The sequence below is a fragment of the Morchella importuna genome (assembly GCF_003444635.1).
Source record: "Morchella importuna strain M04M26 chromosome Unknown Morimp01GS019, whole genome shotgun sequence".
Lineage (NCBI taxonomy): Eukaryota > Fungi > Ascomycota > Pezizomycetes > Pezizales > Morchellaceae > Morchella > Morchella importuna.
The window spans coordinates 191,493-205,549 of record NW_025763416.1 but is presented as its reverse complement, the minus strand read 5'-3'; the positions used below and the strand labels follow the sequence as shown (position 1 = coordinate 205,549).

At 51.3% G+C, this 14,057-nt stretch overlaps 5 protein-coding genes across 5 annotated transcripts; 3 read left to right on the top strand and 2 right to left on the bottom strand.

The window, feature by feature from the left end:
- Positions 1-664: 664 nt before the first annotated feature.
- Positions 665-1,524, top strand: LAJ45_06450 (uncharacterized protein; the record flags this gene model as incomplete). Its single annotated transcript, XM_046116014.1, has 3 exons — positions 665-804; positions 1,011-1,178; positions 1,239-1,524. The coding sequence occupies 3 exons, from the start codon at positions 665-667 to the stop codon at positions 1,522-1,524; spliced, it is 594 nt and encodes a 197-aa protein (XP_045970675.1).
- Positions 1,525-1,876: 352 nt separating this feature from the next.
- Positions 1,877-4,864, top strand: LAJ45_06449 (uncharacterized protein; the record flags this gene model as incomplete). The annotated part of the gene is made up of 5 exons (XM_046116013.1): positions 1,877-1,893; positions 1,963-2,409; positions 2,461-2,793; positions 2,865-3,795; positions 3,986-4,864. The coding sequence occupies 5 exons, from the start codon at positions 1,877-1,879 to the stop codon at positions 4,862-4,864; spliced, it is 2,607 nt and encodes an 868-aa protein (XP_045970674.1).
- Positions 4,865-5,571: 707 nt separating this feature from the next.
- Positions 5,572-6,608, top strand: LAJ45_06448 (uncharacterized protein; the record flags this gene model as incomplete). Its single annotated transcript, XM_046116012.1, has 2 exons — positions 5,572-5,944; positions 6,040-6,608. The coding sequence occupies 2 exons, from the start codon at positions 5,572-5,574 to the stop codon at positions 6,606-6,608; spliced, it is 942 nt and encodes a 313-aa protein (XP_045970673.1).
- Positions 6,609-7,527: 919 nt separating this feature from the next.
- On the bottom strand, positions 7,528-8,924 carry LAJ45_06447 (uncharacterized protein; the record flags this gene model as incomplete). The annotated part of the gene is made up of 2 exons (XM_046116011.1): positions 7,528-8,741; positions 8,804-8,924. The coding sequence occupies 2 exons, from the start codon at positions 8,922-8,924 to the stop codon at positions 7,528-7,530; spliced, it is 1,335 nt and encodes a 444-aa protein (XP_045970672.1).
- Positions 8,925-11,180: 2,256 nt separating this feature from the next.
- LAJ45_06446 (uncharacterized protein) lies at positions 11,181-12,547 on the bottom strand (the record flags this gene model as incomplete). Its single annotated transcript, XM_046116010.1, has 2 exons — positions 11,181-12,089; positions 12,146-12,547. The coding sequence occupies 2 exons, from the start codon at positions 12,545-12,547 to the stop codon at positions 11,181-11,183; spliced, it is 1,311 nt and encodes a 436-aa protein (XP_045970671.1).
- Between the last annotated feature and the right edge of the window lie 1,510 nt (positions 12,548-14,057).

Here is a 14,057-nt window from a genome sequence, read left to right as displayed (position 1 = left end):
CTTTTATATTTCTCATTGCATATCATACTATTGAAGAATCTTATCTTCGTTATCAATAAATTTTAGAGAGTGTTGGCAGACAGAATCATATATGCATAGTCCACGCCCGTTAAAGTTCAGGTAGGGGTCGGGCTTTAGGAAGATGGTTTTTTTTATTCTTTTTCTCTGTAATCTATCTCGAGGAGGGGAAGTCAGGTAGGCGGGTGTTGGGCCTGAAAGTAGGAAGATCTGTAAGAAATACAGACGTAGAGAAGACAGGATAAAGATATTCCTACACCGCTTAATGTCTGTAAGAAATATAGACAGAGAGAAACAAGATAGAGATGTTTCTGTGCGTTTGACAGAGAACTTTGAGAATGCTTTCCGATTAAACTAATTTATCAGCCTAGTACCTGAGTAGACTGATAAATGATCATTGAAATGTAGGCAAAGATCCCACCTTTATCACATTAACCGTGGGGGATGGGTACCTATTAAACTAGCTTTCACATAGTTCGCCGGGTTACTGTGAGAACCCGCCTCCATTTCGTACCTACGCACCACCGCCGCCGCCATCACTACATTATACCGTAACTGCAACCACAACTACATAACAACAAATACTGCGCAGCACAGATATCCCAAATCCGTCTCCAGCAACTGGATATAAGGTTTCTAACCTACCATGTTCTCAGCACTTAAATCAGCGTACTATTCGAAAAAAAAGGGCAAGCGGAGTGATGAGGAGAAGAAAGCTTCAGAGAGTCCCCCTCCTCAACCTACCGATCAGTCGTCTTCGAAGGGCCGTTTAGATTCAACATCCGTGTACGTAATCTTTTCGCATCATATTTGTCCTCCAAGGTCTACGCCTACTTAATAATACTCCTTTACTGACAGTGATCAATGTTGAACAAATAAAGTCCGATGGGGGTCGTAATTCTCGCAACTGGTTCCCAGCAGTTTCAACGTAACTAAAGCTCCAAGAGACCAACACAATGATTGGAATCCGTGGATGTACTGACCTCTGTTAGTAAACACCACAGCGAAGCAGACATACCTGATCAGGCCAAGTCATCCACTGTATTTGCTCAACTTGGAAATTATGGGCCGGCGACGGAGAGCAGCACTCAGAAGAGCCCGACAGAAATGATTACGCAAAAGAGTCTAGCTCCCATCAAATGGTTTTCTCCACCGTCTAAGTGAGAAAACCTTCATTCATTTGCATCCTCCTCCAAGAATAAACTCTGACCTCATGCTAGTACCAATTACCAAGACGAAGACGACAAAGATGACGGAGACGACGAAGACGACGAAGACGACGAAGACGACGAAGATGCTTCTATTTCGTCTTCAGAATCTGGCAGCCATAGTCTAATAGACAATCAACAAGCTCAGCAAAATCCGATCCCAAAACCATCCAAGCCATTCTTCAAACCTAAAATTTCACCCTTTATACCTGCTCAAAATAAAAGTTGGGTCCCGGTGGAAAAGAAAGACCAAAATGGCTTTTTTCGTCCCAAAACCCCAAAGTATTCGAGACCCTAATTAATTGAGCGTTTTGTTTTTTATTTATCAATGCTAACATTTATATTAGCACCAGTAATCGCCAAACTACGGTTTCTAATTTTCCAAAAGCAGTTCCTAACCTTACTCCATCTAAAAGTCCTATCTCTCATGATAACAGCTCGAAATCGAGTCTTGATAGTCCTATGGAGAACACTTTCCATTTCTCCGCTCAGCCTACCAGTGCTACAAGATTCAATTCCCTTTGTTTCCTGTTACGACCGGCAGTATTCTCTCAGGGAAGGGCTCTCCGTTCTTTGGATCCAAAAATCGAGGTATTGTGAAAGAGCGAGAGATCAAGTATCCTGATTTAGATCTTCCTACAACTACAAAAATGCCAGGGGCTTTCCCGTAAGACAACCCTAAACTTATCGAGAACTACACCTCCCTCAATCAAGTACTAACACAAGTTGACTATAGTGCGAGGTCACCGAGTTCTAGTATTACAGATAGCCCACGTCAAGGCCTCTTGGCCGAAGGCTCCCAACGGCCTCCTACATCATCGCCAATACGATCAGTAGCGGCACCTATATTCAACTTCAATTCGCCATTTTCATTTAGTTCATCTCCGCGTGTTATCAGCCCCCATCGCGATCATATTGACATTCACTCATCTCCTCCTCCTCATTCTCCCCCTCCACCTCGTGCAGATTCGGCTCCTACTGCTCTTATCTTCGATCTACCTGTCGTGGCTCCGCTGTTTTCTCCGGCGGACTTGAGGACTATTCAACAAAAAACTCAATTTATGTCAGATACACGTCCTAAGGCAGGTCCTATAGACTCCAAACCACCTCAACATATTTCCAGTCAGACGGCCTCGAGCTCTTCTAAAGAACCTATCCCTGCCATGGCTCCGAAAGTGACAAGGTGAGAACTTAGATATGTTTCCGCATGCAGCCTGCTGATATTTCTTTCTAGTATCCCTAAAGCTAAGACTAGGTCTATATATCATCAAGACAATCCGCCCCCAGCCTTTTCTGCGGAAAATGTAGCCCGTCTTGCTGCTGTGAACCTCACGCCGTTCCATAAAAAGGCTCAGTTACTAGCTGAAAAGATTCAGTTTGAGAAGGATCGGCTTTCCGCTGCTGCAAAACCCCAGCCCTCTGCCGATCAAACCCAGTCTTCTAGTAAAGAATTGCAACCTTCTAATAAAGAATCTCAGCCTCTTCCTGAGGAAATTCAGCGTACAAACGAAAAAGAAAATGATTGTCTTGGGAAAGACGGGGAGAAGAAAGGAGAATCCACAGCTAGGTGAGTTTTAGCTACCGAATCCTAACCTTAATTGATGTAATGTCTTTACTAACAATGCCTGGCATTATTAGTGAGAAACCCGACAATATCAAAAACAAGTCCAAGGGTGGACCGATAGAACCGAAGACCAACAGGATGATAAAAATATCTGAGAGGGAAGGATGCACTCTACTCATGGAGCAAATTAAATCCTCTGTTAATCCTGCGCGATACCAAAGATTTGTCTCCATCATCGCTGAGCTATACTCTCATCAGTCATCCCTTGAGCTGTTTGAACTCAAAGCCCATGATCTCATGAAAAATATTCTGATCTGGTTCATCGAGCAGCCATCGCTCAGCCTTGTCAGTATAAACAGGATTCTCCCCATTGGTAATAGTTTTACAATCTTGGATTACTATGAGAAGGAATCACTGCGAATTATTCTGGCTGTCAGCTGCATTGACAGGGTATCGCATGTCGATGTATGGATGTTTGGAGATCTTGGGTTCAAAGACAAGCAACTCTTCAGAATCGCCGAATACCAACTAAAGGAACGCGGACCGCTGCAAGACGCGATGGTATGGAAGACATTGCTAAGCACCGAATCAATGATCATGACATCATGCGGGCTGTTTTATGGATGCATAGACTCCGAGTGCGAAACAGTCTTGGAAAAGGTCAACTCAAAGATTCGGAGAATGAATCTCTCCCAGGGACAAGCCCCACCAGACGATATCTTAATCGAGTTGTATTGTGAAAACTCACTGGCCGAGCAGGAAATTTTCGCTATGCAAGAAGCTTCTCTCCACCCAAAGGTAGAGCCTATCAAAGCGGACGGTGATGTTGAGTGGACAAAGTTCGTCAAGGCTAGAAGTAGGTATGAGGAGTCAATACTGGCCGAAAATTGTGTGGAGGAGGCCTTTACAGGTACTGCCGAAAGGGTTTACATGTCTAAGTCTACGTATATTGAGAATCTTAAGGGCGTAGTCCCATCCCTGTCTAGTGACGACCGTGCAGTAGAGGTAAGAAAAATCATTACCCCACTCAATTAATGTGCTCCTGCGCGTGCGTAGATTCGGATTTAAATCGGCCGTTATTTATGACACAAAGACGGGTTTCTACTCTTCAGAAGCAGAAACACTCCGAACCAGCATAACTATGATAGCCTATCAGCACGTAAATGAGACGTTCCATATCGCTAATCTGACGTAGGAGCTACTCAAGAAGATGCAGAAACCATGGAAACTGTCCGGGGCGTGCTCCAGGAGGGTCAAAAAAGACCTCGCTGCCGCAAGAGGCATCCATCGTGGGTGTGAGGCCACACTGGGCAAAATGGCGGTCATGATCAAGAAGACTGAGGCGGGAAATGTCGCAAAGTCTAAGGCAAGCAATCTCGCTGTGCCCAAGGAGAGCAATGTCGCCGTACCTAAGGATACCAGTGTCGCCGTACCTAAAATAAAGAACGTCGCCGTACCCGTCGCCATACCTAAGATAAACAATGTTGCCGTACCCGTCGCCGTACCTAAGATAAACAACGTCGCCCTGCCTAAGACAAACGTTGCTCTACCTAAGACAAACGTCGCCCTACCTAAGACAACCGTCGCCCTACCTAAGGAAAACAATCTTACTGTCTCTAAGGCCAACAATCTGGCCGTGCCGAAGGCAAACAATCAGCTCGCCGCACCTAAGTCAAACTATCCCGCCATACCTAAGGCCAACTTCCTCGCCGTACCCCAGTCAGATACAAGACCTGGACATGCTATAGATAACCGTATGAACACAGCTTTAGGAGCCAGGCGATTCACCGTGATCGAGGACGGAGTCGAGTTCATCATGGAGAAACCCGAGCATCCGAACGACCAACAGACCGAATCCGACTCTGAGTTTGGGGAGGAAATGGGCAAGAAGCCGGATGTCAAGGTGGGGAAGGAGAAGGCGAAAGCTGCTGTGGCCACTGCGGCGGCGACGGTGGTTCAGGAACAGGAGCAGCCAGAGGCGCCAAAGCAAGGAGCCAACGCGAATAAGGGCAAGGGCAAGAACAAGGGCAAGAAGGGCAAGAAGGGCAAGAACATTGGCTGGAAAAGGCTTTAGGGCCGAGTAGCCAGCTAGCTGTGTCTAAGTGCTGACAAGAGAGGTCGAGGAGAAAAAAGGTGTCAGTGGATTGGGGTCACGGTCCATCACTCGTCGGATGGTTGGGTGTACTAAGTAGCTACATATGATTGATTTGGTTGATAACTCATTGGTTGTATGAAGTAGCTACATTACACTCTGTTCGTAGAGAATACAAATTTGGATCGGAATTAATTGGAGCGCATTCCTGAAGTGAACAGTGTCTACATGGCAGTCGGTCAGTTGAAGGAGCAGGTACTTGGCACCCGGTAGTGAGACGATATTGGTATCTGTCTTTATATCGATCAGTTAAATGGCTACGAAGACTCTGTCCTTTGCGGTAGTTTGCTTCTTACCAGGTTACCGCAGAATCTCAGGGATAACGAATCGAACTGGGCTAGAATACCACTTACCCATTAGTCAAGACGACCAAAAGTTACGCTTTAGGTCTGTCGGATTGAGGCTCAACAAGCATTTGACCAATCCGAAGCACAATATTCCAGTCCAGTTCGATTCGTTATTCCTGAGATTTTGCGGTATTAGACTGAAGACTTATATTACTTTGTGAGGTCTACCCCCCCTGCACCCCACGCGAGATACGGGACCAGCTGCAGGTTCCAACCTTCCCCGCAACCACACAATATCTCTCTCCACCACAACCACACCCACACCCCCACCCCACAACCGCCATGCCCACCCCCAACTTCACCGAGATTCTCCCATCCTCCCTCAAGCCCTCCTCACACACGCACATCACCTCCCTCTGGTCCAACTACGGCCACATCTACCGCCTCACCTTCCCCTCTCACCCCCCTCTCATCCTCAAGCTCATCCAACCGCCACCAACCCCTCGCACCGCCTCCGAATCCCACATCCGCAAGCTCCTCTCCTACCGCGCCGAGCGCCACTTCTACACCCACCTCTCCCACCACCTCACCCCGCACTCCCCATCGCAACCCCGCACCCCATCTCCGCAGCCTACACCGACGCCGCCCTCCTCATCGACGACCTCACGAAGACATTCCCGCTCTCCCCCTCGCACCGCTACTCCCCCGCCCACACGTCCGCCGTCATCCGCTGGCTGGCAAACTTCCACGCTGCATACTGGGGCTGGGGCGAGGCGGCGGAACTGGAACTGATCCCCCCGCCGCTCCAAGCTGCAGCGCCAGATGAGGCGAGGGGCGTGTGGCAGCGGGGTGGGTACTGGTACTTGGATACCCGCGCCGAGGAGATGCAGTGTCTCCTCGACGATGACGGCGACGGCGGCTATGCGTTCCTGCTGCCGCATGTACAGGCTGTTGCGGAGCGGCTAAGGGTGCGCCCCGGTGATCTCGGCGCGACGCTGATGCACGGGGACTGCAAGGGTGCCAATATCGTTTTTGCACCCCCGGGGGGTGATGGGGAGGTGAGATGTGCGCTGTACGACTTCCAGTACGTGGGTGTCGGCCTGGGTGTGCAGGATCTAGCGTATTTCTTGGGGACATCGGTGGATGTGCGGTTGCTGGAGGGGGGCGGGGAGGATGCGCTGCTGAGGGGGTATTATGACGAGTTGGTGGCGGCGCTGGGGAGGAGAGGGGTGGAGGTGGGGGGGTATACGTGGGAGGTGTTGGTGGGGCAGTGGGAGTGGGCGCTGGTGGATTGGATGAGGTTTATGGCGGGCTGGGGGTGCTGGGGAATAGTAGGTGGGTGGAGGGGCGGGCGAGGAGGATCTGTGAGAGGTGGGTGAGGGAGGGGATGGAGTAGTTGGGCTTTGAGGGAAAAGGGGGGGGGGGGGGGGAGGTTTCGTAGATAGATGTCGTTGGTGCCAATGATCGTGATTCCTTAACCTGATTCCCGCCCGGCCTGGCCTATCAGTATTCGAAGAAAAAAAAACACTGGTATTGCTAAGTTTAAGAGGCCGCTTTGCTAACACTACACTCGAAAACGGATCAGAAAAACGGTTCTGTAGCAATCCATCATGTAGGAAGTAATGATTTTACCTCCATAAACCCTCCAAAAACTATGTCCATATAGCCCCACCATGAAGGGCATGCCCTCAACGAGTACTAATCTCATTGGGTAACACAATACAATCCCAACCACTCTTCCCCTACCACAAGCCCAACCAATACCTTCCTTACCCGTAGAGGTGGACGCTCATCAATCAATTAACCAAAACAGCCAACCTACAACACCCTACCAACCACCCACCAGCACCGACACCGAGAACAGAGTCTCGCCAGCCAATGATCATCCTAAACCCCGGATCGGATGCCTGTCGTTGGCTATCGGTGTGGGCGTAGAATAGTGCTTGCTTTGCAATCAGCTACCACCACCCATAGTTCACTTGAGTTCGGGTGTTTTATGAAGTTCTAACCAGTTGTATTCGAGGAACCTTGGTGTTTCAAAATAGGGATTATTCTCTTCCATCATGAGAGATAACTCGACCGGTTATTTGCGTTCTCCGTCATGAGGGCTCACTCGACACAACTCAACCTCATTTCTGGCTCAACTTCTCAACCATCAACTACAACACAACCATGGCCACTCCATCTGCCAAACACAGGAAACAGGGATCAAATATACAAAAGGTCTCAACAACTACATACACATCCGCCCATGCCAAAAGTATATACACCTGCCAACTACTCTACTTGCCCTCTACTCTACTTCCCCCACACCACACCGAGCCTATCAACCTCATCGCCCGACCTCCCCCAGAAGCCCACAACCCTCATCCCCGTCTCGGGCGGGCTCATAACCGTACACGCGCTCGTCGTCTTGCCCACCGACAGCTCCCTCCCCGCGCTCGTCTTAACACGAAGGTAAAACACCCTCGTGTTCCCGTCCTTCTCGCCCTGGCACGCCTCGACCTCCACCAGCGTCTCCCCGCTCGCCAGCGTAATGCTACTCGCCGTCCCGCCGCTGCCTCCATGCGCCAGCACCGTCCCCGTGGACCACGTAGTGCTGACACTATCGACCCTCTCGCCGCCGGCCAGCTTCAGCGTCGTAATAGTCGGCGCAGCACTGGTGAGCCCCGTGGCGTCGTTAAAGTAGTCCCCATGCGGGCCCCCCACAACCTCTGACAGCCGCAGGCCAGTAGTTGAATACGAGAGCGTCGCCGAGAGCGGGTAGTGATCACTCAGCGGGCCGCCATCCGTGGGATGTAGGAAGTTCCGATGCTCATTCGTGATGCTCCCCAGCGCCAACGTCAGCACCGGCGAGCTGCGGAACAGAATCTTATCCACGACCTCGCAGCTCAGCATCGTCGCCTGGTCCGTGACCGTGTCCGCAAACGGGAACGCGCACGTCAACGCATCCGTGCCCAGCGTCGGCGGGGTCCCGCCGCGCACACCAGCCACCCATGCGTCCGTGAAGCCGCCGCCAGAGATGAGAGCGCGGATGTTGTCGCCGGTCGTGGTGTAGCGCATGTTTGTGTCGCCCATGAGCACCACGGGCATGCCCGCGGAGAAGGTGTTGATGTAGTCGACTACCTGGGCCACGTTTCCGGCGCGCGCGGAGAGGTCGCCGCTTTCGCCGCCGGCGTCGGTGTGTAGGTTGTAGACGTCGATCCAGATGCCGCCGGCGATCTCGACGCGCATGGCGCTGAAGCCTTTGGGCGTGAGGCAGTCGCCCGAGTTGAGGTTGCAGTCGTCCCAGGCGGTGCGGGTGAAGTCGATGTAGGGGAAGTCGGAGAGGGTGTTGAGGCCGTCGCCGAAGGGGACGCCGCCGGAGGTGGGCGTGCGGTAGGCGTGGCTATCGGAGGCGTAGAGCGCGGCGTGGGAGTTGAAGTCTTCCTGCACGTTGATTATGGCATATGGGGAGAGGCGGGCGGAGATGTACGGCGTGTTTTCCTCGGGGTCGGAGGAGGAGAGCGCGGCTAGGGGTAATGATCAGTATTGCGGCCTTTTTCTCGTGAGTAAGGGCGTGGTGGAGACTTACAGGGTAGGCCAGCGACATTGTAGGTAAGAACCTTCAATGAGCCAGTGGTAGCGCTGGCACCGAGGATCGAGTTCAGCAGCAGTAGGCTGGAGCCTAGGAATTGGTATCGAGACTGGAACATCTTGCTTGGCTTGCAGTTAGTTGGGATGAGCTGTGTCCATGGGCTTCTCATGCGGTTTATATCAGTTCCTGAAGATCCTAGATGCACCTCCACCTCCTTCCTCCGGCACCGCTCCGAACCCCGAAGACTTGAGATCTGTATGGCACAGGCATACAATCATTGGGCATTGGGGGTAAAGTGTTGGTGTTGATATAAGGCTAGAATATTACTATATCAGCATTTTATATTATATTGCCCCACCCCTGGCAGGAGACCCGGAAACAGAAGGTGGCCAGGGTCAAAACCAACGGTGATATGCTTAATTCGGTACCTTTCCGGTGGTGCGTCTACATGTGCGAGAGAGCGATGACGATGCCTACGTACATAGTATCGAGTCGCTCTAATATCGTCCGAGGTGGAATTGTCTATCTCCACAGGAAAGTAACTGCTAATGTCCTGGTTTGGAAATTGTATATTATTAGTCGGATCCAGGGGAAGACACGTTCACAGGCAGGCCCGGCCGATTAGTTGGTTTCTGCTGGAGCCGCTAGATTCATGGAAAGAGTGTAGCTCGTCAGGTATCACGGACCCCAACGGTTGGTGTTTGCAAGGCCGAGACATCCTAATCCATGCAGTTGATACTATATATATTAACTGTGCAGATCCGGATCGAACTATACACTATATATATATATTAAATAACTAAGCAGTATCAATAGCAGGGGGGCCAAGTTAGTAGATGCACACGTAAGGCTACTAATAGATTAATAAGACCGGTGGTAATGTTGTCCAATGAATATTTCACGTGTGTCGAGTGAGCGCTGATGACTGGGTTTTGTAGTAGATTAGTACTTGCCCACTCACGTGTGCCGAGGCTACTTACCTTCTTGGCATATTTCTGGTCCCTAAGAGTGCAATCCAATCGATCAATCTGACAATCAATCTCTGATAGTGCAGTCGTATAGGTCATGGGACCAGACTTTGTATATTCTGCATCAACCGGTGTTGTATCTGTGTCGGACGGCCTCTATACCCACGGGACAATCCTTCTCGACGAGCTCTCCTCAAAGATTAAGGCATCCAGGGCTCGAGGAAGCCAGAAGCAACAGACGTGCACAGCAGAGCGCCGCTACCCAAGTCAAACAGACAAACAACCTAAAGCGACTCGTAACCCGGTACTCATAACTCCTTTCTACAGCAAGCCGCCTTATCCCCCTCCCTTCAACCACAGTATTAACCTAAACCCTAACCCATCCCAAAATCCAACCCTAACCCATACCACAACACTATCACAGCCAAGTCCACCCCCACGCCTTGCCCCACCACCCCCACAAGGCAAGCAACTCAAAAAAAAAAAATGAAGTCTTCCGTTGCGGGGAATTGAACCCCGATCTAGTCGGTTCTTGATGAGAGCGACTGATGCTAACCATTACACCACAACGGATTATGCGCAGGGTCTGAGTTTATGTTTGTTGAAATTTAAAAGTTAAGGTGTGATTGCTGAACGCTGAATGATGGCAAGAACTTGCTGAGAAAAGAATTCTCAAGCAAAAAAGACCATTTCCATGTGAAGAAACCCTCTCAAAGCTGCGACAGGGGCGCATAAAGCCAAACACAAAATCAACAACCTTCAAAAGCAAAAAAGCAAAAAAGAAACAACCCTGTTTCCGTTGCGGGGAATTGAACCCCGATCTAGTCGGTGAGAGCGACTGATGCTAACCATTACACCACAACGGATTGTTATGCGGTGCGTTTTTGTCTTACTTCAAGGATTTGTGCTTGTGGCGTTGACCTGGTTGAGTCATCGAATTACTTGACATGGGGTGTCACTCGGTTCCGTTCCGGGTTGCGTTGTGTGGTCGTGTACCAGCAGAGAGCGGGTGCTGGCTGTTAAAACATTTCTGGCGCAAAACACCGAATAAAGACAGGAATATTTAGAGATTAATTCCTGCTGAATTATCCCGACTGAACTATGAAAAGAGTAGTTTATGTGCTCAAATAATTTATGTATCTACATACTGTACTCATCATAGCCACAAATCCCCACCGCCATTTCTCAAGGCCACAAACTTCTCCTCGCAGCCATTCTACAAACCACACAAATCCACATGTATACAATAGTACTACTTGGTATTCAGCTCGTTATATTGCCACTACTTAGTATCGTCTAGTCATATCTACCCACTACGTCTGTAACTCTACGACCCGCAACAAAAAAAAACTGCAAAAAAAGAAACAAGAAAAGAAAGAGAGCCAACCCCCACTACCAACCACAAACTACCAACTACTCAACCCCGTCCTCCTATCAAAGCCCGCCCGAATCAGCCCACTATCACACACCTTCCCCTCCAGCACCGTATACCTCACAATCCCCTCCACATGCCTCGGCGTCACCTTCGCCAGCCACACCCCCTGCACCACCTCCCCCTTCCCCTTCCCGCCCTCCCCGTCCACCCCCTTCTCCCCCATCCCCATCCCCGCCCCAACACCAGACCCCTCCATCTCCACCCCGCCCTTCCGATACACAATCACGTTCGCGGAAAACTTGTGCCCGCCCACATGGTTAATAAACAGCACCTTCACGCCGCCCGGCCTCATATCGGCCATATCGCGCCAGAGCCCCAGCGGGCGCAGGTGGCGCTCAAACTCCTTTCGCAGGATGGGCGCGCTGATGCCGCAGCGGGCGTCGCGGCGCTTGTGCGAGCAGAGGAGGATGAGCGTGTCGTGCGGGTAGTGGGACGCCGTGACGGTGCTGTCGCACGAGTAGGGCACGTCGGAGAGGGAGAGGTTCTGCAGCGTGGACGTGTCGATGGGGGTGGACGGGGACATGAGCGGGCTGCCGGGGGCGCGGGTGGGGGAGCCGGCGGGGAGGGAGGGGTTGGTGGTGGTGGGGATCTGGAGGGTTAGGGGGGAGCGGGGGCGGGTGGGTTCGTCGAGGGGTGGGGAGAGGGTGGACGCGGCGGGGGAGGGGGGCGTGGGGGTGGAGGGAGTGGGGACGAGGGGGTCTAGGTTGGTGGGGGAGGGGTTGATGAAGCGGGAGACAAGCTCGGGGGTGGTGGCGGGTGTGACGTTCTCGATGAGTGTCCAGGAGGGGAGGAGGATCACGGATGTGGGTTGGGGCTTTGTGGCGTCGGTGTGGTGGTGGTGATCGGAGGGCGGCATGTTGGATGCAGAGACCATGAGCCTCTATTCATTTGATTAGCATTGATCCGTCTAGAATAATAAATTATAGAAGAATTTACCCCATCCCTATCCTCCACCGCCCCCTTCTCCACCCTCTCCTTCAGCGCCTCCATCACGCTCCCCCGAATCTCGTCCACATCCCTGATCCAGTCCGTCTCTCCCGTCGCCACAATGACATGCCTCGAGTACTTTTTGACACCCCCCCACAGCTCCTCATCGTGGTCAACGCCGATCTTGTCAAACGCCTTCCCATAGCCGCTTGTCCCGTCGGGCGCCACCTGTGGACACGCCGCGCAGTCGTGGTCGCACTCCTCTGCGGCGTCGGTCTTGTCGTGCTCGCAGGTGACGAGCGGGAACAGCGTGTCCTTGGTCACCTTGCCGGCGTCGGCGCTGGTGTCGACCTTTGTGGCGGCCGCGCTGAAGAAGGAGGTTCCGCGGCGAAGAAGGCCGGCGAAGGGCATCTTGGTTGTTGCTGTGTGGGTTGGTTGTTTCGTTATCTGATCGTGGGGATCGCTTTATCTGATTGAAGATTAGGGGATGACGAGGGAATATCGAAGAGAGGTGACAAGCTTTTTGAGTGTTTCTTTTTGGCTGGGGGGGGGGGGGGGGGATCGTTACCCGGTTGTGGGTTCTATTTGTCTGATGCTTGGGAGGTTGAGTGCTTGGGGGTGCCTGAGTGACTGACGACTGACCGACTGACTGACTGACTCGGGCTGTTCAGAGTTTATCATTCAGTAGAAGTACATTCAGTAGAAGTACACTCTGGCCAGTCCCCTTTCCCTCCTCTCTCTTTCCCCCCTGAGCGCCTTGGCAACCTCCCCAAAACGCAATTAGTGATGCTTACGCGGCTAGAGTACATGTACATGTAGGTATTATGACTTGCTACAGCCTACATGTACACACAGTATTACTTGAGCATCATATGTAGCATTCACAATCCCCTTATAATACTACACTACACCCCCTCTACATCCACCGCCTACATCTCCTCTATACGTATACGCACACGCAAGGCAAGTATCGGCCGAATACCAGACGAACGAAGACCGGCCCCAATCAATGCATGCGTGTCTTGTGTCTTATCTGATCGATGCTTGCCGTATCCGGCTTGGCAGCGCAGTAGAGAGAGAGGGAAATAAGGGCATGGAGATTAATGTCGACGTGCTACTTATCTCCGTTTGTAATCTCCTAGCTATGTAGCTACTGTGGAGTAATATCGGGGGGGTGGTGGGTGGTGGGGGAGGGAGGTTTCAGATAGGGGAAGCTTATCTAAATGGCAGTGTTATCTGATTAGATGAGGACAATATTGTACCTACATACTCTAAACAATTGATTTAGTAGACACGTATACTTATACCTAAAGTACTCATGGTGATTAGATGACCTTCATGTAGGTATGTCCCAATTTCAAGCTCATATGATTAGGGTTGGAATAAAGTATCGCCCAATACGGCGCCCGAATGGTCTATTCCACCGGAGACCATTCGTGTTCCATGATCTTATCAGATCGTGATTGGGGTTGGGGTAAAGTATCGCTCAATACGGCGCCCGAATGGTCTATTCCACCAAGGACCATTCCGGGATTCCACTATCTTATCAGATCGCAGCTGGTGATCAATGACCACGAAGACGTATTTAAACTTTATTATCCTCCTCCATCCGGCAATTAAGGGGAAGTGTAATTTTCATTTTCATATACGCGGCCAAGAGCCGTCTGTCTGTGTAAACCCTCTTGCAGTCATAGGGCCCAAACTTATCGTAACAATCCGCCCCGAAAACGTTATCGAAAGCCGGTCCAAAGTAACTCAAACAATCCACTTAGTAAGCCGAGCTCCTCATCCTCACTCCTACTCCTCCCCTCCCGCGTCCGCCGCTCCCCGCCCCCAAATTCTCCCAAAACGCCCGCTCCAGTCACCACTGCACCCCTGCACCTCATCCCCGCCCGTATCCCTCATACCAATCCATACCCTA